We start from the raw sequence: 23,343 nt of genomic DNA, 5'->3' as shown, positions 1-23,343 counted from the left end.
CCCAAACACACCCAGGCCAGATCTCACATGGCTGATTCAATGCCCCTCCCTGGAGAGGCTTTCCCTGACTGCCCAATCAGAAGTGGCTGCCCCTCCCTCATGCCCCTCTGCTGTAATTCTCTGCATAGCCCTTGTTATTCTGTCCGGTGTTGTCCTTCTCCATTCGGTAGATTGCATACTCCATGACAGCAGGACTCCTCTTGTTCATCACTGTCCCTCTAGTACCTAAAACATCTGGTACGTGGTAAATGCTCAAAAAATACATTGTCAACTGATGAACCCCAAGGTCGATTACTATCCCCATTTAACAGATTCAAAAGGGAAGGCCCAAAGAGGACAAGTGGTTTCCCTGAGGTCGCACCAATACCGAATGGTGGTACCTGGTTTTAATCTATGTGCCATGTCCCACTAGCGCTGGCAGGGTTTCACAGCCTTCACCTACCAAGGTGGCAGAATAAGTTGCATCCGACCCTTTCCTTCTTCTCTCAACTGCCCCTCGGGTGGGCCTCCACTGTTCTTGGTTCTTAAGTCTCTTAACACGACTCCCCAGAAAGCAGTTGGTAATGTTTGGGAACTGGTTTCACAGACGTGCTCACATCTGTGGGAAATCACATAGATGCAAGCTTTTTCCACTCCAGTGCTGTGATAGCCAAAGATTAGAACTGACTCCATGACCATCTGTACTGCACAGAGGAACAGGGTGTAGCCCTGAGAAGGGAATCAGAGTTTGGGAAAGTGTCTCACCATAAGATATGGTCTCCTGTAGGAAGTAAGGGAGGCGATCGCAGCACGGGCGGTGTATGCCTTTCATTTACTTTCCCCAAAAGAGATGAACACCCTCAAGTCTGAGAAACCCATCTCCTGGATGATGAGAAGACACTAGTCAGGAAACTAGGGTGGTTTCCATCATTTGAATTTATTTTATTGATACTCGTTAGCGAATAAAATTTTATTGATTTTTTTTGATGCATTACAACTCACTTTTTGGTAGTGGTTGCATGATGTTGATCATTTAATGTATTTATTATACTAAATACTGAAACCTCTGAATTGCCCATTTTCACACTGGTGTTCCTGATGCGTGGGTCCTCTCTGAATACATAAAGTGGTCCGATCAGTCCATGGTTTTTCATATTCCTTTGTTATTCAACCTACTGCTTTAAAATACATTCAAATAAAAAGGTGTAAGCTACTTGCAGAGAGTACGGACACACTAGGGTGAGGGGAAATTGAGAACATAACCAGCGCTCTCACAGTCAGAGGACAAATGGTTTTGAAATCATGGGACCGAAGCTTCCTCCTCAGGGACTTCCTCAAAGAATCCTTGGTGGACGTGAGGTTAAACTCACTCAACTGAAGCTCACATCTTTATCTGGGAGGGAGGGCACAGAATGACAATTTCATGTATAGAGGATGTTATCCTTCCACAAATATCCGGGTGGTCATGGAACACCTTGGTGGGCAGTGTTCCCAGATGAGAATAAATAAGTTATCTGCTTGGACTGCAATGCCACAGACACACGACTGGAGCTGGAATGGTATGTGCTTAAAACACGGCACACACGGGTAATAAATAAAAGTTCACAACTTAATCGGCTACAGCCACAGGACCAGGCTCTCTCGTGGGCTGGAGGTCCTTCTCATAAGCACCTCTAATCTCTCCCTAAGCACAAAAGGAGGCACCAGGAGACCAAGGGCTTTGGGGGAAGAAACTATCTCACTGTGACCATCCTGTTGTGAAACAAGAGGGCAAATGTGTGGGCACTGAATGGCGACCCGATGAGTAAGAGTGGGTTGCCCATTTCAGAGCAAGAGCTTGAGCCAGCAGAAGGCCGATGCCCGATTCCTGCCCTGACCAGGTGGGTACGGTTTAGCTGGGTTTCTTCTCCTTTCCCTTTACGGTTGGCAAATTTCTTGAAGAAGTCTTTTTCCTATCCCCTTTCCTCAGTCCTGCTGTTAGAGTTGTCTTGGGTCTGGCCTTCAATTAACCTGCTTGTGACACTGGGTCCCAGGAATACGCTGCTCTCTCATTAGCAACTCGGTGTGTTTGAAATTTGCATTTTGGTGTCATGGAACCAAACAGACAACAGACACTGTCGGTACCATGGCTTCCCTGGGTGTATGAATAAAAAAAATGGAAAAAATAAAACAAAAGGTCACACAGAACACAGAGGGACTGCTGAACAAAGCGGTGGGAGTGTGAATACATTCTCTTCCGGGTCAGCCGTGGGGCCTGACAGCTGATTAAAAAACACAGGATGACTTCAAGTCGTAGGCATGAAAAGAAAAGATCTCACCTAGAAAAGGGAAACAACTGTCCACTGAGGCAGAGTAGTGACGGTCTTGAAGAAGCTGGGCCACCCGTAAAAGAAAGAAAAGCTCTCGATTGTGAAAAGCTAAGCCAGGTGTGTGTGGCCAGGATGGAGGCCCCTTAGGCTCTTAGGGTGGGTGAGGCATCCAAGGACACCCCGGGGCCCAAGATGCATTATGACCTGGGCTGCTGGACAGCCCCTGGGGTGCGGTGGGGAGCTGTCTGACCCGGGATTCACTGGTTCCTAGCCATGGGATAAGAACACACTTGGGAGTTTCAGTGCTTCTCAAAAGGAAAGAAGAAAGGACACCACCATTCCCAGACTCCACAGGTGAAGTCCTCACCAGAGGACAGCGCGGGGGCACTTCCTGTGGGACTGGAAGAAAGGGCGGGGCAGACACAAGGTCTCCAAGTCCTATGTACACACTTGACAAAGTTCCACTCTTCCCCCTTAGGCACAAGGTTGATTTGTCTAGCTCAGGAGGTGGACAGGGACGGGAAGAGGGGGAGAGTGCGCTGCAGGGGGAAGGGGAGGCAGGGAACAGGGTGGAGAATGCCCATCTCCTCCGGGACACAGGCCCCCCAACCTCACCGCAAGCTAGTTTGTTTGGGGAGCTTAGCACCCATCAAGATGCCCGAGGTGAGAGTCACAGGGGCTTTCATGTGCATGCTGGATCCCACCATGGTGGGGAAGCTGCGATTCCGTCGGATGCCACTGCTGAGCTGCAGTCCACCGATGGCACTGGTGACGGTGGGACATCCGAGAGGCAGGCCCTCGGGTACCCGCCTCCAGGAACAAGGGCTTGTGCTGGCCCTGGGGGCCCACAGAGGAGAGGTCCCTGATCTTCAGTCAAGGTGGGGACATGGGCTCGCCCTGAGTTCACCACTTTGGCCACCCCAAACCTCCTGACTTTGTCCACGAGGTTGAGGTTGGAGACGGACACGTCCGTCTGGCTCTCGCTGCTCCTGACGTTCTTCTTCTCTCTCACCTCCCTCAGGATGGAGCTGGCTGGCTTGGAAGCCAGGAAGTTGTCGTAGGGAGGGCTCGTGCACTTGAACTCAAAGGAAGGCGGGGAGGACGTGGGCGTCTGCATAGGCGAGTTCGGAGGGGTAGAGGGGATCACGGCCATCTTGGGAGTGTAGGAGTGCAGGAGGGAGCCCCGGGCGGCCCTGTCCCAGCTCTGTGGGTCATACACAGCCGCAGAAATGCCCCGCTCCTTGAGCAGCCACACCAGCCCCAGGGATGTGCTCATGGTGGTCGTGGACTCCCGGATGTTAGTGAAGGACTCGGCCAGGCTCAGTCTCCGCGGAGTGCACGGCGTGGCCACTGGTGTGGACTTCAAGTGGCTAGTGCTGCCACAAGCTGGAGTCGGGGCCGAGTTAAGGCTGAAAGGAAAAGATGACAGGTTACCATCAGAAATGCCCGTGAGCACCAGGGGAAGGGTCAGTGGTCATTCCATAGGGTTGGACCTGGGACATAATAGGAGGACTCCGTGCAATGGGAGCCCCAGACACCTCTGTCCACATCTGTTTCTTCCCCTCACCCATGGAGGCTTGGCAATCCCTCAAGTAGGGCCCTGGTGTGAGTGGATGGAAGATGCATGTGATTCTCTTTGCTCTCCTCTGCTGGATGGTATAACTGTTCCCTTTGCAGACCAAGAAACAGCTCCAAGTTTAGGTGGCTTCTTAGTCACACCTGGGTATTAAGTGGATAACCCTGATTTAAAGTCTGAGTGACCCCAATGCTCTCAGATGGGGAAAGAAGTTCATTGGCAAAGAGGCCTTCCTCCCCCACCAAATCCACTCAAGTTCCAGTGTTCCCTCCTAATCCCTACTTCTCCCTCAGGCAAGACACTAACCAGAACCATGGGTTACAATGGCTTATTTTAGAAATGGCAAAAATGGCCCCAGGCGTGGGCCAAGGCCAGGTGGCGAGCACCTCAGCCTCCTGACCACTAGGACAGAGCTCCCTCCTCTGCACCTTCTTGCCCCTCACCACCTTCACATGCTGTCCAAACCCATTTTGATGAGCGGAGTTATGGGGTCAGTGGAAGGAAGCCATGCCCTGTATTATGGGACCTTCATTTACAGAGTTTCCCAGCTTCAGGCTCCTGAGTGACTAAAGGAAAGCTGAAAGATCCTTCCTTCACTCAGTGTCATGCTGAAGACTCCTAGGGGCCCAGCAGACAAAGAAGTCTACAGGAGGGGAAGCAGGGGGAAAGGCTTCTGGGTCTGCTTATGAAAACAAGGAAGACTGATTTTTAACAGCTGCTCCAGGGATGGGGCGGGGGGGGGGCAAATAGGCACTAGCCCTGCCCTGCTTCTGAATGAGCAGCCAAGGGCAAAGGAGTACCTCCTTCCAAAGGTCTCCTGGGACCTGCCCTCCGATTTGGCAGGGGCAGGTCAGGTGAGTGTCCCCAGCCTGGCCAGAGGAGGCCCAAATACCATGGGCAGAGCACCAACCACATAAAGGGAAGGTAGGGGACCCCTTCTGGAGCAGGTCCCTGGAGTGACCAAAGGGGCCCTTCCTGGGAAACAGTTCAACCGGAAATACAGGCTGGAAACACCCTGTGGCTCCACACTCAGGTGACCTCCCCACTGGCCAATCAGCAAGGGCAGTGACCACAGACCAGGGCCATCTCCCACAAGCTAAGGTGGGAGTAACAGGGCGATCAGGAGTACTCTGAGAAATGTGAGGTTAGAAACCACAGCATATTCCTGTGGTTGAAAATGTGGATTTTGTAAAGGCACAGGGAGAATTTTACTAATGTTGATGTATCCTTAAGACAGGGTAAAAAAAAAAAAAAATTCTAGACATAAAACCTTGTGTGACCATCCTGAGGGAAATTTAATTGTGTTTCTGGCTACCTTTCTTTCCAACTCTGGTAAGAAAGCCCTTCCATACTCCTGACTTCCTATGGTTTTCCTGGTCTGGGACACAGCTGGGTGGTCTTCCAGATGAAGATCCACTTGGGTGCAGTCTGCATTGTGAGGCTGTAGTTAGAAAGGGCATCTAGTTGCCCTGCACCAGCCTTCATTGGGGAGCTGAGTTCTGTGGCTTTTTCCAAACAGAGAGCCACAGGATGGGAAAACCAGGTTCTTCTGGGCCAGAGGGGAGATGGAGAAGACAGAACTAAAATTTAGAGATCCACAGGATGATGAGACCTTCGGGTTAGGCCTGTATTAGCGCTGGCACTCGACTTGCTGGGGCAGTTTAGAGGGTTAGGGGTGTGGACGGTCAAGGCTCTGTTAGCCAGGCACAACCACAGAGACACATCCAAGCCTCAGTCCCCGGGTTAGTGGCGGCCACGCGTGCACACACAGCTCTTTCCATGTGACCTGCCAGGGCAGGCACTACTGGCCGTGTGCTCACCCCCTGCCTCGCCCGTGGGCTCAGACTCTCTGCCCTACATCTCCTCTCAGCTCAGCGGGGCACAGGGCTGCTTCGTGGTCCTCCTCACATGACCTGCGGAGAATTATTCATAGTTGAAGGTGCTCCTGGGGATGGCTGCTCCCTCTAAGCTGGCCCTTCTCACCTCCCTCCCTTTTAGCCTTACCTTCCATAAACCTCAGAATCTTGCTTGACTGCACCACAGAGGGAACGGCTGAGGGGGGCATTCTGTTATGTTGGGGAGACCACTTTCCCTTTCACTGGAAGGTGTGGAGGGAAGTTGTGCAGCTGATCAAGCCAAACAGACCAACCCACGACATACAAGGCCTCTTTCCAGATGCTGCACTAGAAGGAATTGACCATGCTGGGCTCTGGCTTGGTCTTGGAGTTTTATCATTTGTGTCATTATAGTCTGGCTGTGGTGCATGGTTCCTGGGGCCTGTGCCAGAGGTACAAGGGCTTCCACAGAGCTCCGTAACTCCACCATGAAAGAACGCCATGCTCTACTGGCAAGCTCTGGGGCAAACATCCAGCAGATTTGGCTGCAGGTCTGTTGGATTTCAATTGTTCGCCTGTTAGGGAAGGGCCTGAGAGTATTTCCAGGGCCAAGAAAAGGGCAATGAAAGGTGGGTTGAGGTTTCTGCATGTGCGCTGCATCTGAATCAACAGGAGCTTCAACTCAAAAGCAAAGATCTGACTCAGCACAGGTGACTATAAATGCTCCTAAAATGCTCAAGCTGGCTAGAGTTGGCTTTTGAATGAGCACCTTGACCTCACTTTGCTCCATAGGAAGCCTTGCAGGAAAGGGAGTGTCTGGGTTCACCCCACCTCTGCCCACCAGGGGCCAGGGACCCTTACCTTGGTGTGACCCGCGTGAGCTCGTCTGAAGGATGCAGGATGCGACAGGTGGTGAAGGTGAAGGTGGAGTTGGTCTGTGACATGCACTTCCCAGGGTGGTGCGCTAAATCGGGGAACAAAACATATTCCTTGCATCCAAATATACCACGGTAAAAACAAAACTCCAGCACAGCCCTGAGCAGATGCAAGAAGTGATGAGCTACCTTGTTAACTGGATCTGGGTGAGGAAGGTGGTCCCTCAAAAAACGACCACATTTTTGAGCACTGGTCTGCAGAACATCGGATCCCAGCTTCCGGCCCAATCCAGACAGGGTTCCTCATCATATTCCTGGGCCAGTAGTGGATCCAGTTCCAGGGGGAGGTGCTAATGGGTCTTGGGGGTAAATTTGGTTTTCCTGCACAGAGGTCAGGATCTGCTTTCTTCTTTTGTTGCTTTACATGGGCAAACAGGTGCCAAAACTCGGCCCAGGGGAGGGGATGGAGCGGGCGGGGAGAGGCACTTGGCACCTGGCAGTTAGGCAAGGCTTGTGCTGCTCCCTTTTCTGCTCACACAAAAAGGGGCGCGGGAAGCTGGCTCCACTACTGTCCACCTGTGATTGACATGGTGGGAGGTGGCCATCTCAGCAGCCTCAACAGCAACCTGGCAAGAGTTCCAGAGTTCAGGGCCCCCTGGGGTGCCCCAGCTCCAGGACAGTGTCTGACACACAGTGGTGCAAGTGGCATCACTGCTCCCTCCTTGACACCTCCCCCTGGCTCCTTTCTTGCCATTTCTAGGATGTCTGATTTCAAGTGAAGTCGAGACAGCAACAAGGGATCCTCAATTTATTTCCTTTTAATGTTCTAATAGGTGGTTGTTGAGGCGGCTGAAGATTGTGGTCTGGAGCAAAGTAAACTCACAGGTATTAAGACCATGCATCAGAAAGCTGGTGAAGGAACAAGTAGTCATGAGACATCATGATTGTAGAGGTCAGCCTCATTCATAACTCAAGCATTAGGGGAAAAAAGGAAAAAAAAGAGGCTGCACCAAAAAGCATGCACAATGATGTCCTGGGATGATCCCCCGACCCTCCCCACCCACCTGTGCCCCTGCAGCAGCTCAGCCCCCCAGAGACCTCCTGGGAGAAAACGGATTAGGATCTCAGAGGCCATGAGGAGTCAAAGGCCAGGAAGATTCCAAAGGCTGTGAACTAGAAACTTCTAGCTCCTTATGGGACGTTTTCTCTCGGGTTTGACAAAAAAAAAAAAAAGAAGAAGAGAAAAGAAAAAGGCAAACAAAACATAACTGATTGGTGCCCCAAACCCTACAGATCCACACACAGCTGACTGTGTCATAAAAGAAAACCAGGAACCAGATGAAACAAACAACAAATGATAACCAAAAAAAAAAAAAAAAAAATGGGAGGCACATACATTGAAGGAAGTGAGGACAAAGCCAAAGCACAAAAATGGTGAGCGGGGCCAGAGGAGCAAGGCAAGACTGCGATGCCCCAACTGTGGTCTGGTGGGGCTCTGTGTGTCAAAGGAGGCTCCCGTGGCGCCTGGTACGGCAAGCAGCCTCACAGCCACTGGGAGCTCCAGGCAAATGGGAGGGAGAGGGGGAAAAAAACATTTAAAATAGGCTTTATGAATCTTTGTTCCTCAAGCAATAAATGAAATGGTTCAGGAACTCAGATAACCGAGAAATTGCTGCAAGCCAAACAAAAATGGACGAAGCTATGAAGAGAAGGCAACCGAACAATCACGATTCTCTTGCTGCAATAAGGTCTAGAAACAGAAGCAACAGAAGGCCTGGAAAAAGCCATCCCAAATATCAGGGATGATGGGTTATTCAGGAAGGAGAGGGGGAAAAAGCAGTCAACAGGTAGAATTAAGACAAAACAGTTGAAAGAGAGAGAACATTAAAAAAAAAATCAAATAAGGCAAGGCTGAATTTAACATTAGAAATATACCCCCATCAAAACACATGGCCAGGAGGTCAAATGAAAAGGTCACAAATGCACACTTTCTCCTAGACCCCATTAAGTATTAGATCTTTGATCACAACAGGTAGGGTAAGAAGGATGTTTTAGAGATACAGTTGCATCAACAGAAGCAAAACCCATCTTAAACAAATGGGTTTTGGGGATAAGAAAAGGCTGCTAAAAATTCAGAAGTCACCACTCCCCAGAGCAATGGATAGCTTTAGAAGACCAAGGAAGATCAACGAGGGTCAAAAGTGCCAAAGCGGGAGATTCGGCCCCTCCAAAATACCACTGGGATGCCTGGATGAGGGAACTCTCCCATGTCACCATGGATGGCCTGGCCGCTGCTGCACCTCCCTTCCTTGGGATGACACAACACAGAGACAGTGAGCCACCTGGGGATGGGCTTGCCAGAGCTCCTCGTGCTTGCCACAGAGAAGCAAAGGGATGCTTGCGACAGCCCTGGGTGCAGGAAGAGAGGAGATTCCCAAAGCAAGAGACACGTAAAACCTTCTCCTTGGCAGGCAGCAGGGGCTCAGGGTGAGGGTTCACTCCGGAAGTCACCAAGACTATTTCACACACCAAAGCCCCTGCCCCTCTAAACAAGTTCTTTTCAGAGAATGGTAATGTGGGTTCATCTCATGCTGCTCACTTTGGGGACACGAAGGACAGCACTTCTTAGAATTAATGCTTTCTCTACAAAGTCTTCCTCTCTCTCAACCTGACAAGAAGGTTTCTGGGTGCTACAGTGGATGGGGGAGGTATTACACTTGATCTCAGTCAAAAGGCTGATATGCGATTAATGTGCAGGGATTAAAATGTATTAATTTACATTTACCAATAAAGAGCTCCAGACTTTTCTTATATTCAATTGCTATTCCTCTCCCTGAATTCTGATGCTGATATAGAATTTGGTAAGTTTTAAACTCAGTTAATCCTCGATTATTCAAACTCTTCTACGCTGGCAAACTGTAGGTAGTTGGCTTGCAGGTTTTTTCTTCTGAAAACACATCACACATAAGCACACGTCTTTGGCGAGCAGCAGGTTCACACACTGAGGGCTTCCTACGAGTGAAAGTCACCCTTCTCTCCTGTTCTCTGATGCAACCCTGGTGCGTTTTCTGCCTGGAGTGGTCCACTTGGTAAGTGGCGTTGACTGCCCACGTTCCATGATGCCTGGTCCTGACTGGAGAACTGAGTAACTGGGATTCTTTGGCTGCCACCAGTGGTAGGAACACAGCAGTGGAGTTGCCATATAAATCTGGATGGCTGCTGCCTTGGGGAGCAATCAGGCCTCCTGAAGACTCAGGCTAGAAAGCCCACTGCCTCTCTACAGCCCAAAACAGAGGAGAGGAACACACACAAGGCTGGGGATGCTCTGGTGGGCCCAGAATCTCCACAACGGCTGAAGGACGACTCCATCTGCTTGCCCACAAAACACATTGACTCATACATTTTAATCAGTCCCAGTGGCGCTCCCCTCCCATCCTCTGGGAAGGGCAAATTTGAAACGTGCTAGGTTCAACAAAAGTTTTTTGCTCTCTAAAAGCCATCACAGAATCTAGTCCTTCAAAGAGCCCTGCATGAGACACAGAGCTATGGGAGAGAGCAACATTCACTGAGTGTGTCTCTGGGGAGATGCAGCACACACCCAGCTGCTTCAAGAGAGGTCTTTGAGATGGAGAAATACTGGCCATGCCATGCACCCAAACCATTTTTTTAAAGGCACATAAATAATTTCTAAAAATACCTGTGGTGCATATTTCTTTTCAAATGCATCTCAAAATCTTGGAAACAGGGACCCTGTCTTTGTGGTGCACGGAGGCCTTCTATTTTCTCTTCCCCACTCTTCATGGAAAGGACCAACTTGTGTGAAATGAAGGAAATGATCTGGAGCTTTTTTCCCTTTTCTTAACCTGACCATGTAGTGTTGAAGCTGCTGTCAGGACTTGGGTCTTTGTAATTTCTATAAATTCATAACCAACATACGCATACACTCCTCCCTGCACCGGTTATTCCAGTAGCTGCCACATTAAGGGTGGCAACCAGGGGCCAGGCTTTTCTATCCAAGCAAAAACAAAGCTACTGTCAGTAAAAGCCACTGTCAACCCAACTTAAAGGTACGGCTTGAAGTAAGCCCCAAGAATATCAGGACATCTATTTAAAATGCTTGGCTTGTAGGGATTTGAATTTTGCTTAAGGGGAAGAGGAGGGGAGAAGAAGGATATCTCCCTGCGTGTCAGCTACATGAGAAATATCTCCCTTTCCATTAACCTCTCCCCCCCCCACACACACACAAAAAAGGCAAAGCAATGCCTTAGAATTTCTGCCTAAAAGACTAAAATACCAGGGCATATAAAAATGCTTTAAAGATTTTCCTGTCACTTCATTATATAACTCTGCCTATGAATTTTTCTGGGGGAAAAAAAGTTCCATGATGAATTCATCCACAAAAAGCTCCATAAACTCTCATGTGCCCAACAATCCATCATTAATACCAATATGGTAAGAGCGAGCAATGTGGTTTCAACTTCATTTCCCTTGGAGTAGGGGATATTATGAAGAGTAGGTTCAGATAAAGTGGCTCATCACTTTAAAAAAAAATAAGATAAAAAGTGACTTTAAACTAAAAAAGTGCTATAGAACTCTATAATGATACTTTTTTAGCCCTTGCGTTCCAGGCCTCACATGGGCCAGGTAACTCTTCTCTGCTTCTCAAACATTGCTTGGACACAGCCCTGATCTGGTCCTGTAACTCAGAGGAAACTCCAGGGCCCCTGCTGGTCAGGCACATGGAGATTTTAAACCTCATCAGCATAGAATCTTTTTCCAGTTTCTGTACAACTTATTCTTGGTTCCTACAAAATTAAAAGTCTAGTCATCCTACTACACCAAGCTATCTACTGTCTTTCATCTACAAAGTATGTGATTTAAGAGGTGAACAATTTCACAGCACTGTGCAGAGGGCCAGAAAATCTCTCAAGTGCCCCTGGGGTATCATCTAGAGAAGAGATTTTTTTAGAATGCTGTTAAAAGGACAAGTACAAAAATCTCCATGGATCCTTTGGATGTCAACAAGCTGACCTGCATGCCCTCTGTCTTTCTGTCCTTCTCTCTGTGGCTGACACCAAGAAGCAGGGGAGCTTGCCTGGCTGAGCTGTCTGGAGACCTTTCCTGCTAGCGTCTTCAAAGCCAGTCCAAGAGGGCACTCCTCCCTCGCACTGAACCCTGACAGGCAAGTGCTTCCACAAAGGCCCCTCCATGTAAGAAGAGTCAGGGCTGATGCCCACCAGTCAGCACCCATGTGGGAGCCTCTAGACTCTGGAGGGACCTCCTGTGGTTCTCCCAGGTAAGGACACCATAAAGAAACTGCTTTCAGCAAGTGCGCTGTGCTCTGGAAGTTCTAAGCAGGGCTGGCTCTATGCTGTTGGTTTTTGATTCTCCTTCTTCATTATTCAACTTCCAGGCTGCAGTTGGTTTGATCCGCTCTGGTTTCACATACATGCTGATGCAAGAGCACAGGGGCTTCCTCCGCAGGTCCTGATGTGGGCGGGTGTGGGCAGACTGCAGTAGAGCCAGGCTGGATCAAAAAGCGCTTCCTCCCACAAGACACTGGGAAGGAACTTCCCTACAGCAAAGATATCTGAAGGCCTGTCAACCAGTGTACCAGCCTTTTCTGTCTGGTTCTGCTGGGTCCCTGGGCCACCTTTCCTTCACGAGCTTCTCTGGACCCACTTCTGTGGACATGAGTGAGACTGACTGAAAGCAAGACAGGACACAAGCTGATGAAGGTGTACTGCAACTGGCCCCTGCCCTGTGATGAAGCTATAGGAACACATGGCTGCCAGAACTTTCTGTCTGGCTCCTATCCACCAGGACCTATTCTGTTCCCTTTCCCCACACTCTGTAACTGCTCCTGAATGGAATTTGGACCTATGCATAAAACTAAGATGTGAGGAAAGCTGATTCTTGGCTCTCACCTCTGGTGGCCAGGTGTTGGAGACTTAGGGAAATTTTCAAGGCCTGTTTTGACCAAGTGTGACCGCCTTCCAATACCAACTTCAGGATCTCAGCCCCAGTTATGACATATCTCTACTGCAGGGTCACTCACTACCAGATCAGATGCCCTGGTCTGCATGATTCGTTTCCCAAGGTCAAATAGGCTCCATGTGTATAAATGCTGAATAGACTGACCTGCAACATCTTCTGTGGGCATAGCTTTAATCCCACACTTTCTTCACCTTTAAGGATCAAGGAATCCAAGATAATTCACCTGAATGGTTAATCCGGCCAGCCAACTACTGACTTAACTGTGTGAACTTAACTCTGAATCATCTGCCACATAGAGGCTCTTCCCTACACATAAAAATCTAAAATACAGAACACTGTCAGGACAAGATATGGACTGTTTCTAATTCAGTGTATTTCCTATGTGAATCAGAACAAAAAACACGTCATTGAAATAAAGTAAAACTATAATCTAAATATTGTTTAAAACAATCCATTTTAATCATCTAAATTATTTACAATACAATAACATGGATCCTTTTAAAGACATTGGATTTTAAAAAATCACCAAGTGATACTTCAAATAACACATTAAAATATATTAATAAAATTTTTTCAGTGCTCAAAACTCCCCCCACCCCTGACATGGGACAGCAGGCTCTAGTCAAAAGTGCCTAAAATACAAGTCTTCCCAGTTTGCCCATCACACCAGTTGTTAAGAAAAAAGGTTAATCAACTTGTTTTCAAAATTTCTCCCTATGAAATCTTCCTGGACAGAATGGCGGATCCCAGGACTGTGGCTAAGTGTGGATGATGGACCAAAGCAGAGACCAGACCAGCTGGATACAAATCCCCAAACAGAGGATGCCCCAAGTCTTCCCACCGAGGCTCATCTGTCTGCCTGTGACTCACTGGTTGTATACAGAGAGCCACCTGGAGCCTCGAGGATGATTTATGTACAGAGTAAAATGCTTTCCACATTCCAAACATCAAAATGGTTCTGTCATTCCCAACAGAGAAAAAAAGAGCCAAATCAGAGTACATCCTTCCCCCTCTGATGAGCTTTTAGAGATGAGTCTTATCAGGAAAACAAGCTCAAAAGAACTCTAGGTCATTCAAACAATGAGACCATCCCTTAATTACTTTCAGCAACCCAGATAATTCCTTTTTGAATTCACATATTTTGAGCCTGACCCTTCTACACTTTCAACTGTAACTGTGCATGTCTCACCTCAAATAACGTTGCTGGGGTGGATTTGCTGCAGTTTTCAGTAAGGAGGGCCTAGGAGGAACGGTCACTGCCTATGGTGACTTTTTCGTCCTCATGACTAGTTTCCTGGCTCCTTTCCACCAGGAGCTGCTCCCTTCCTTTTTACGTAAGCCAGTGCTTATGGTTGGGACTTTAGTCCCATCACCAGTTCCCTCTCTCCCTCGGTCCTCCAAGAGAAGTTGTTTGTCAACATGATAGCTTCTGTTCAACTTCTCAAAGATGCACCCAGTGGTGGTCCTTGAACTTCCTGGATTCACCTTCTACCTGTAAAGCTGTGGGGAGGGCACTGTCTACCCTTTCAGCACAAGTCACTCAGATACTGTTCTTCAAGGACACCTGCCTGCCAGATGGCCACTAGGACAGGGGTAGGATGGCTAACACAGCCAGTTGCCCTTTGTTGACTGTGTAGATACTACATAGATAAGCATCTTCATTTTTGCACAAACTTAATCCAGTAACTTAATTGCTTAAAAAAAATCAAACCATAAATAAATCTAAATGCTGAACAATTGTCAACTTTACCTATGACTCCTTGGAAGTTGACAACAAAGGAGAAAGAAAAGTCAGGCCCAAATCAAGTCTCTTGACCACAGCTGTCAGAAATTAGCCAGGGGATGGGAGACACCACCAAGAACCTTGTTTCCTTCCTGCCTTGTGTTTTTGTGGGAAGTGTTGGAGTCTCTGCAGATGAAAATTGTGAATCACAAAGATGAATGTCCTTCCTTCCAACGTGGTGACTCAGAAATGTTACAAGGATGACAGCACTGGGACAATTCATCTTTTTCAGGGTCTGTCCCCTTATCACACAGAGCTTTGCAGCATGTGGATCTGGGAGATCCAGGAAGAGTAAAGGGTAACTATCTGGGGCATATGGTGACCACAGACCCATGCTCCTAGGGCCCTGAGTAGAAAGCTTCCCATTCTAGGGGCAACTGAGATGTGGGTCATTTTACAAACTCAGTCTCACCTTCGGAGACTGAGGTAGGGGAGTCGGGAGGCAAGATCAGCTCAATGTCTTTTCTAAATTCATCTAGAGTCCTCTGGAAGAACTTAATGACATTCTGTTAGGGTTTATTTGGTTAAGCACTTTGAAAAATTCCACTTTGAACATGTGTAAGCTAGAAAGAAAGTGACATATATGCTTTCATTGAAGTAATTAAAGTCAAAAGGCTGGTCTATCAAGTGTTGTCTGGATCCTGAACATTTTCTGGGCTTCTCTCTCTCTCAGTGCAACCCACAGGTAACAGATTTGTCATGTGCTTTCAGAATGACCCAGAACTCACAATTCCCCTAGCGCTGCTCAGGTCAGCCCCGATCAGTCAGGAAATCACTCTAGAATCTGCCCCTCAGACATGGGGCGATACCGATAACAGGAAGAAGGGTCCTGATGTTCTTGGGAGGCCAGTAACCCACTTCTTTTTAGCAGCCTCTCCTGCTCCCATTTAAAAATCCCTGCACCTCCAAGATGGGCAGGGGCTATGCCCATTTGTTATAAAAAGGAGGCAAGAGACTCTGTATTAAAAAACAGAACGGCACAATGGGAATGCTTTAATTGTCACCCACACAGACGAGCGGAAGCTACAGACAAAGAGCCACTACAGATGATGCCCGGAACAGAAGTGAGAATGGCCCAGAACTCTGCCTCTGGTAAAGGTGCCAGGTTACAGGACTTATTGTGGTGCCCTCACCAGACCCCTCCTCCTCCTCCTCCTCCTTGGCTGCTGGCATCTCCTGCATCTCCTCTGGGGAAGCCTGAGGCCGGCTCGGGTAACTTCTGCTGCCTGAGACAGTCACGTGTGCTCGGGACCTCTCACCTGAGGTCTCTGGGTGCTGAACTGGCGTGGAGGTAGCTAGGCCCGGGAGAGAAATGTGGTCACCTGTGTCATCTTCTTCAAAGTCATTAAGGCAGTACACTTCATCCAGGTCAACATCCAGTGTCCGGAAGCCCTTGGTGACCACACCGGGCCGGGGGTCCAGGATGCCCCCAAGGTGAGGCTGGGCCAGCTGCTGCCAGTGGTGAAGGGTGGCAGAACCTTGCAGGAAAAAAAAAAGAGAGAGAGAGAGAAGGAGGGGGTAAGGGGGAGATTTAGGATGGACTCTAAGATACTGTGGCAAGGAGGACAGCACTGGGACAATTCCTCTTTTTCAGGGTCTGTCCCCTTATCACACAGAGCTTTGCAACATGTGGATCTGGGAGATCCAGGAAGAGTAATGATGCTTAGTGTGAACCCAGGGTAGGGCCTAGCCTGCTCTGGGACTGCAGAAGGCATATCATTATAGCTGCCTTAACCCTTCCTGCTGTGAAACAGTCACTAATCCCCACCACACCCGGAGGGGGCACCAATTTAAGCAATCAACCTTTTATTTGGGAGGGGGGTACTAGGGGTTGAACCCTCGGCATCACACATGTCAGACAAAAGCTCTATCACCGAGCAACACTCCCAGCTTCTTAATTTTTATTTTAAAACAGGGTCTTGCTAAGTTGCCCAGGCTGACCTCAAACTTGCAAACCTCCTTCAGCCTCCTGAGTAGCTGGTATTATAGGTGTGCACCACCATGCTGGGCTCAAACAATTTTTTAAGTAAAATGTTACACTGTATGTCAAGGATGTTTGGTGATGCTCTTTATTTTAATCAACCAATGCCAACGCCCCAAACCAACACAGCATCATTTTACAAATACAAGAGGGAAAAAACATGGGGCTGGGGGTGCATATATACCAATTTCGTGCCAAATACAGACCGCTGGGAACAAGGAAGGCTGAGACTATACAAAATCCACCCCGGGAGACACACAGAGAAAAGCAAAAGGAAATTAAAGCACACGGAGGTAAGTGATAGTCTGATTGTCACCTCCTTTACTTGGGTTATCTGCATTCTGCCAGCAACCTTGAAAGGCTGCAGGGTTAGGGAGGGGGAACTGGGTGGAGAGAGGTGTGATTTAAGAACACGGTAAGTCTGCACAGAGGTCTAAAGCCAAGCAGCCAATCTCTTCAGTGATACCAGACCCTGGGACTCAGATGACATTGTGGAAGGTCTGTAATAACACCGGAGTGTGTCTTTGAGGACTTCAAGGTGTCCCAGGTGCGGTACAAAGATAAGTGTTCCAAGGCCAAGCATGCTTGGGAAACCTAGGTTCAGAGGTGTGTTTGGGGAAGAACATCTCACCACCTGCTCTGGTGGCTTGAGTTTCTGCCCAGCCTATTTGATAGAACAAGCCTTTTCTCCCCTTGAAACACTTAGTCATGCCTCACATGAAACCAGCGTTCTGGGGACAACCTGGGAGACTGGGAGTTCAGGATCTACTATATAAGGACAGGAGTCACCCAAACATAGCCACACAAATAAATACCCAATGTTCAAGACAGAGGTGTTTAGAGAGGCATTGAAAGTGCTCTTAGATACCCACCTCAAGATCTGCCCCAGCCTTATATGTGCACAGGTAGGAAGGCAACCCACTTAACCTGCATCTACTGACTATAAATTAAAAAATATTCTACGTGCAAAAAAGGAAAAAGCTAACACAGAGGTGAACATAACAAAAGAAGTTATATCCCAGACCTGTCAGAACATCTAAAGCAGTTGTTCTCAACTGGGGACAATTCTGCCTGCCCCCCTAGGGATCAGTTGCCCAAGTCTGGAGACATTTTTGGTTGTCACAACTGTGAAGGGAGAGAAGGATGCTTATGACACCTCGTGGGCAGAGGCCAGAGATGGTGCTGAACATCCTAAACTGCACAGGACAGTTCCACCACAAAGAATGATCCAGTCCCAAATGTCACCAGCAATGAGACTGAGAAGTCCTGTTCTGGAGCTGTGGTTCTTAATGTTCAGATCTCCTGAGAATCTGAAGGAGGCCGCAGACCCTAAAGTGCCAGCAACGCTATGCAGATATGGTCAGGGGTTCAGAGGGATCCCAAGTGCCCAGTGCTACAGCATCTGTTTTATAAAGCTACCTTGTATCGAGACACATCTGTACGCCTGTCTCAGTGCTTTGACATGCATCATATCAACTAAATGGTTTTACATATGAGTCCATTAATTCACTCCTCAAAACCACCCTAGGCAGCAAGAATTATCACTCACTCACACATGCCAGGTGGAAAATGGAGCATTCCTGAAGTTTGATGATTTTTCAAAATCAATTAGTTATGGCAGAGCCAGGATTCAGTGACAAAGGCCAGGTTCTTACACTGCCCCCTCCCTAATGTACAGGTCTGAGAACAAGCTAGGGCATCAGTGTTCTGGCCAGGAAGCCGGGCAAGGTGAGCAGCAGTGGCTGGCCCCCAGCTGCATTAAAAAGTCAACAGCAAAATTCCCAGGTGGGTGTCTAGGTCCCAGCAGGAGACCCACACGTTCCTGTGGGGGCCAGGGGCTTCTCTGCCACTATTGGGACTCCCATTCATACTATCCAAGGGCCCACTGGCTGTGCCGGCACATTTCCTAGCAATAAAACAGTATCAGGGAGAAGACTTAAGCCACTGTCCTGTCTAACATGGGACTGCACCCTAGGGTCTTAAACGCTGACAAGAAATTCCTAGTACAACATGTCCATGTCTCCTCGACCTGTGGAAGGGAGGCCAAGAGACTCTGGAAAGTGAAGAACAGTGGAAAGGAAGTGTCAGCTTTCCTCATTCCTCCTAAAAGGGGCTCAGGATGCTTAAAATCCACTGGGAAAGGACTCAGGGAAGCTGGAGGACTAAGCCCTAGAAAGAGTCCCATAGGCTTGGATCTTCCACCTGTTTCACAGGTTACCCCTCACCCACCCACCCATGGATAGGGCTCTAGAAATGAGGCTACAGTGGGTCTTTTGTTTGGATTTAAGGAGGCTACAGAAATGCATGGAATTAATCCATTCCCTGAAACCACATAGCCTAAGAAACTCCGTACAATTTCCCCTGAAATATGCTGAATGGTGTATCATACTTCAATTTTTACCCCATGCCTTGGGCATCCCCTACTCACATAAGAACAGTCGACCTTTACTGACCACTTAAGTGTCAAACACTCTTCTGAGAGGTCTATGTCTATAAGTTGTTTAATTTTCACGATAACCCTGTCATCTCTATTTTACAGACAAGGACACTGAGCACAGGGAAGTAAAAGTAACTTTCAGAAGGCACACAGGTGGCAAGCAGCTCATCCGGGCCTGAAACTGAGACGGGGAACGTGTCCATTCTCTTAATCATGTAGAAGGCCTCTCAGCAATGAGGCAGCCTCATATATGTAAAGCCTCAGGAGTCTAGAAAATAACGTCCCTGATTGGGCTCTCCAGTCCCCATGCAGGCGTTTTATATGCTGCACAAGTGACTCCTGGTGAAAGCCATCTCCAGCCCAGCTGTTCAATTTCAGATATGCCAGGCTGTGGGGCTCAGGAACCCTTTACTCCTTGCTAGTTTTCAGGCTCTAGCAGGGTTTGCTGAACCTAGCACCTGTGCAGAACACCTCCTGCCTCCCAGCCCTGCCATATCCCCAGCCAGAACCCACACCTAGGAATTCTATCCATCTCCTGGCTGCCTGAAATCTTTCATGTGACACAAAGAGGCATGAAAATTAAAGAGTAAACATGAATCACATATTCAGAGCTGATCCCAGGTTGCCAATTTCCTAGGCCTCTTTTTTTTCCAGTTCACTACCTTGCCTAGCTTCCTTTACAGAGCAGGAGAAGCACTGTGCTATTAGCTAATATCACCTAGGACCTAGGACCTGCTTACTCTTCCCACCCTCATGATTACAGGCTGGGGAAAGAGGCAAACTTTGAGTTCCTGGTTGGCACCAAAACCAAAGAGTTCTACAGAACAAGGGTGTGGAGAGCAGGGAAAACATAATTATGGTCACGGCCCCCTTCCCTCTGTCTGCTTTCTTCCACACCCCACTGTTTTATCTGAAAAGTTTTCCTCTAAAGAGAAGAAAACCAAATCTACTATGTCAGAAGAGCATTGGGGCTTAAAAGTCAGAATAAAACCTGCAGGATAACACACAGCTTAGAAGTGTATGCTTTCCCTCATTACATAGTAAGTCGTTTCTTTGGAAGTATCGCCTCAGTTATAATGAATCAGAAAGAAGAACAAAACAGAGGGAAGAAACACCACCTTCCTCAGTCTTTTTAACACTGATTTATCCCTCTTTCCAGTTGGAATATTTTGTTTGTTCTTTTACCTGCTTAAAACTCATAAGATGCAGACCTAAGAGTGCTAGGCTAGCATTCTTAAACATCTAGCTCAGCTATTTCGGTTGACACAATAAGCAGATGGCAAGATTAATCAAATGGGTAAGAAATGGTCTGTCTGCTAAGATCCCACCTAGCACTCTCCAAGGGCTTCAGCCTAGATGCCTTCACCTAGGCTGGTAGATGGAGATCAAGGGAATCCTGTCAGGTTCTCATCTGGGTCAATGGAAAAGGATAATGTAGGAACATGATCCCAGCACAATGCTGGCCCAGGTCTCAACACTGATACCTGGGCCCTTGAGACCTGAGCTGCTGGAACTAGAGTAAATTTGAGGTGCCTAAGTTTTAATAAGTATCTGTTGGGTGCTAGGCACAATACAAAACACACTGCATTAACTCTTCACCACAATCTATTTAACGACTATAAGCCTATTTCACAAATAAGGAAAACAGCTAAATAGATGGGTTATCTTATCAAATACTATAGTTACAGGGTACAGAAGCTAAGCGTCAGGCAGACTTCTATGTCACATCCCCCCTTATCAAATTAAACACAGTAACACAACAATTATAGAAGGAGTAATAAAATATTGCTTGTATTTTAAACAGCTAAGAAATCAGAGAACTACAAAATGGAGCCCAAAGGATCTTTATCATGAGGATGAGTTACAGGGTGTAGTGATAAGACATGACTTTTTAATGGTAGTAATTTAGCTTCTTGGGAACAGGGTGCTACAAATGAAATTTATCTTGCATATCAAGTGGGATTTTCTCTTATTCTATTAACTTATCACAAAAATATTTCTAAGTCAGAGGTTAGAAGAAATAAAGATGAATTGGTCAAAATAAATTTTTAAAAATCTCATTCTGCAATATACTTGGGAAATTAATCCAAAAAAACATATTCTTAGATGATCCAATGAAATACAGTAAAATAAAGAAAGGAAAGGATAGAGATGATAACATCCAATGATCTTTGAGAGACAAAGGAAGGAAAAGAAAAGAAAGGCAGAAAGGAAAATTGCAGAAATGGAAGATTTTATTGAAAGGAAAACAGACATAATTGAAAATCAGAAAACAATTGCCAAGCTTACAACTGAATAAATAATTTTAAAAAAAGAATGAGCCATCCCTTTTCTGAAATCTAGAAAGGCCCTAAATTATACAATTAAAAATTACCATGGAGACAAAAAACAGCCCATTGTCTTCCCTCCTTTGGAAAATAAAGGATTTTGTCATGTCTTGAATCTTTAACAAGCACAACCTAATCTTACAGCCTGCATTTTCAACAGGGAAAAAACAGATGTCTTTGAGGTGAGAAAAATTATACTCCTTTTAGGCACAGAATATATATTTTTATATTTGACATATATCTACATATAGATTATATATGGAGTACATAAATGATATTTCTGTGATATTAAAATTGCATGGTGGGTGCAATTAGGTAAAAGTGTCTAAAAATGGTTCTTAAAGAGGTAATAAATGTTGAGAAGTATTGACTCACAGAAATTTTGGCTTTGCATCAGAAATATAATGCAGAATTCTAAAACACCTTCTCAAAGTCTCTGTGGGTTTCCACACTAAAGGAGTGAAAAATGAAAACTACAAACATGGTGGCTCTTGGCAGGTAGCAGTAGGCACAGGGAAAATGTTTTATAATACCCAAAGCAAAAAATGAAAAAAGGAGAAAGAAAACAAAAGTTGAGTTTTTCCATGAGTCTAATCAACCAAGAAGCCCTGACACTAAAAAGTGAACTGCCCCTGCAAAAGGGTGGCTTAAACTAGAGAGCTACAAAAGCTCACTGGTCTACACAGCTACCCTTTCCTGGTTACCAAACTGCAGACTCTAGGAGTCTTGCTCGGAACACTGCATCTGTAGAAAGCCATACTCTTTGTATGAAGATCAAATCAGAACACATGAGCCCACAGATCATTTTCACATGGTTATTGAAAAAGAAAAAAGAAAAAAATTATGGTAGTTGCTTGGCACTACTCCTTGATGGCAAAATGTCTAACAAGTGAAAGTGTGAGCTCCCTATAATCCTCAGGCATGGCTAATGATTTTCGGGGTCTGTCAGCAGTGCCTCTGCCTCTCCAAAAGGTCTCATATCTAAGGCACTAAGGCAAAAGCAAGAGAATTAGAAGGCTACTGTGTGCATCTCCCTGGGGTTACTTCGGTGGCCGGGGCATGCACTGCCAAACCCACTGAGGCAGCAACAAGGCCAGGTTATGGGCCACCCTCAGAGGAACTCGAACCAGCAGCGTGGGTGGCTGTCACGGAAGAAAAAGGAGTAGGTGTGGCAGCGGTGGCCACGCCTACTGTGGTGGATGAGGGACCACAGGGAGTCGCTCAGGAGGACAGAGAGGGGCCGTGGCCCCTTGCGATCACCTTCCAGCGGCTTGACGATCTGCAGCTTCTCGGGCAGGTAGGAGCGGCTGCTGAAGGACATGCCCGAGAAGCCAGTGAACTCGGAGCAGCGCGAGTGCGTGCCCAGCGACATGATGCTCTCGGTGGGCGTGAGGGAGCCGCTGCGCAGCTCGCCCTTCTCCGCCAGCTCCCGCAGCTTCCTCTCCTGCTCCTCCTCGAAGAACCTCCGCTCGGACAGGTAGTTCTCCCGGCGGAGAGACAGCCGCCGCAGGGCCGTCTCCAGGTCATGGGAGCCGGGCGTGCCTGGTGTGCCTGGCTTCTTGCTCCGCTCCTCGTTCCTGCAAGAAGAAATGCCATGAGGGTGCAGCGGGGCAGCCGGCAGGACTGTTGAGATGGGACAGACCCAGAGGACAGCTCCAGGGCGGGCAGCTTGGCTCTGCACGCAGGACTAAGGAAACCAAGGCCAGCGGCTGAAATGGAGGCAAGAATGGAGAAACAAATGCCTGTCGCCAAGAACTACTTCACTCTGTGGGTGTGAATTAGTGTTTTTTTTTCAGAAGGGCCATGGCACTAGGGTAGAATGAAAACTGAAGTAAAATTCACCCCCTAGTAGCATCTCCCTCCTGAGCCTGCAGGAAGAAACCTTCCATAGGCTGCAGTTCCTCGCTACCAGAAGGGCAGCCAGCTAGTTCAAGAAGAGGCTTCTCTTTCCTCTTGAATTAAAGGAGCTGAATTTTAACTCTAAAGGAAATCAGCTCTGATCAAGGAGCTTCTCATCTGTCTTACTCTGTTGGTCCAGAAGAATCAGTTTTGATAAATAAGAGGACAAGGGTGTAGAAAGTAGGCAGTGCAGGGTTGGGGTCAGGATCTGCAGGACTTCAGGACAGGGAGGAACTGACCACTGCACAAAGCGCCCAACCTGCAGACCCACAACATGGCAGACATTTGCTAGGTGACTGGGATGCCTGCACCCCACCTCCACAACAAACAAGACAGAGAGCCTGA

The 23,343-nt window shown here is 47.6% G+C and overlaps 1 protein-coding gene across 1 annotated transcript in view; it reads right to left on the bottom strand.

The window, feature by feature from the left end:
* Positions 1–2,898: 2,898 nt before the first annotated feature.
* The window catches only part of LOC144253815 (trafficking kinesin-binding protein 1-like), a 28,194-nt gene continuing 7,749 nt past the window's right edge, over positions 2,899–23,343 (bottom strand). The window contains 5 exon segments of the mRNA XM_077796479.1: positions 2,899–3,096; positions 3,099–3,697; positions 6,561–6,663; positions 15,614–15,832; positions 22,360–22,676. Coding sequence (XP_077652605.1) covers positions 2,900–3,096; positions 3,099–3,697; positions 6,561–6,663; positions 15,614–15,832; positions 22,360–22,676 — 1,435 coding nt within the window. The 3' untranslated portion in view covers position 2,899.

This window comes from Urocitellus parryii, chromosome 3 (assembly GCF_045843805.1).
Source record: "Urocitellus parryii isolate mUroPar1 chromosome 3, mUroPar1.hap1, whole genome shotgun sequence".
Lineage (NCBI taxonomy): Eukaryota > Metazoa > Chordata > Mammalia > Rodentia > Sciuridae > Urocitellus > Urocitellus parryii.
Note: the sequence above shows the minus strand (reverse complement) of the source record. Positions and strands in the feature narration are given on the sequence as shown.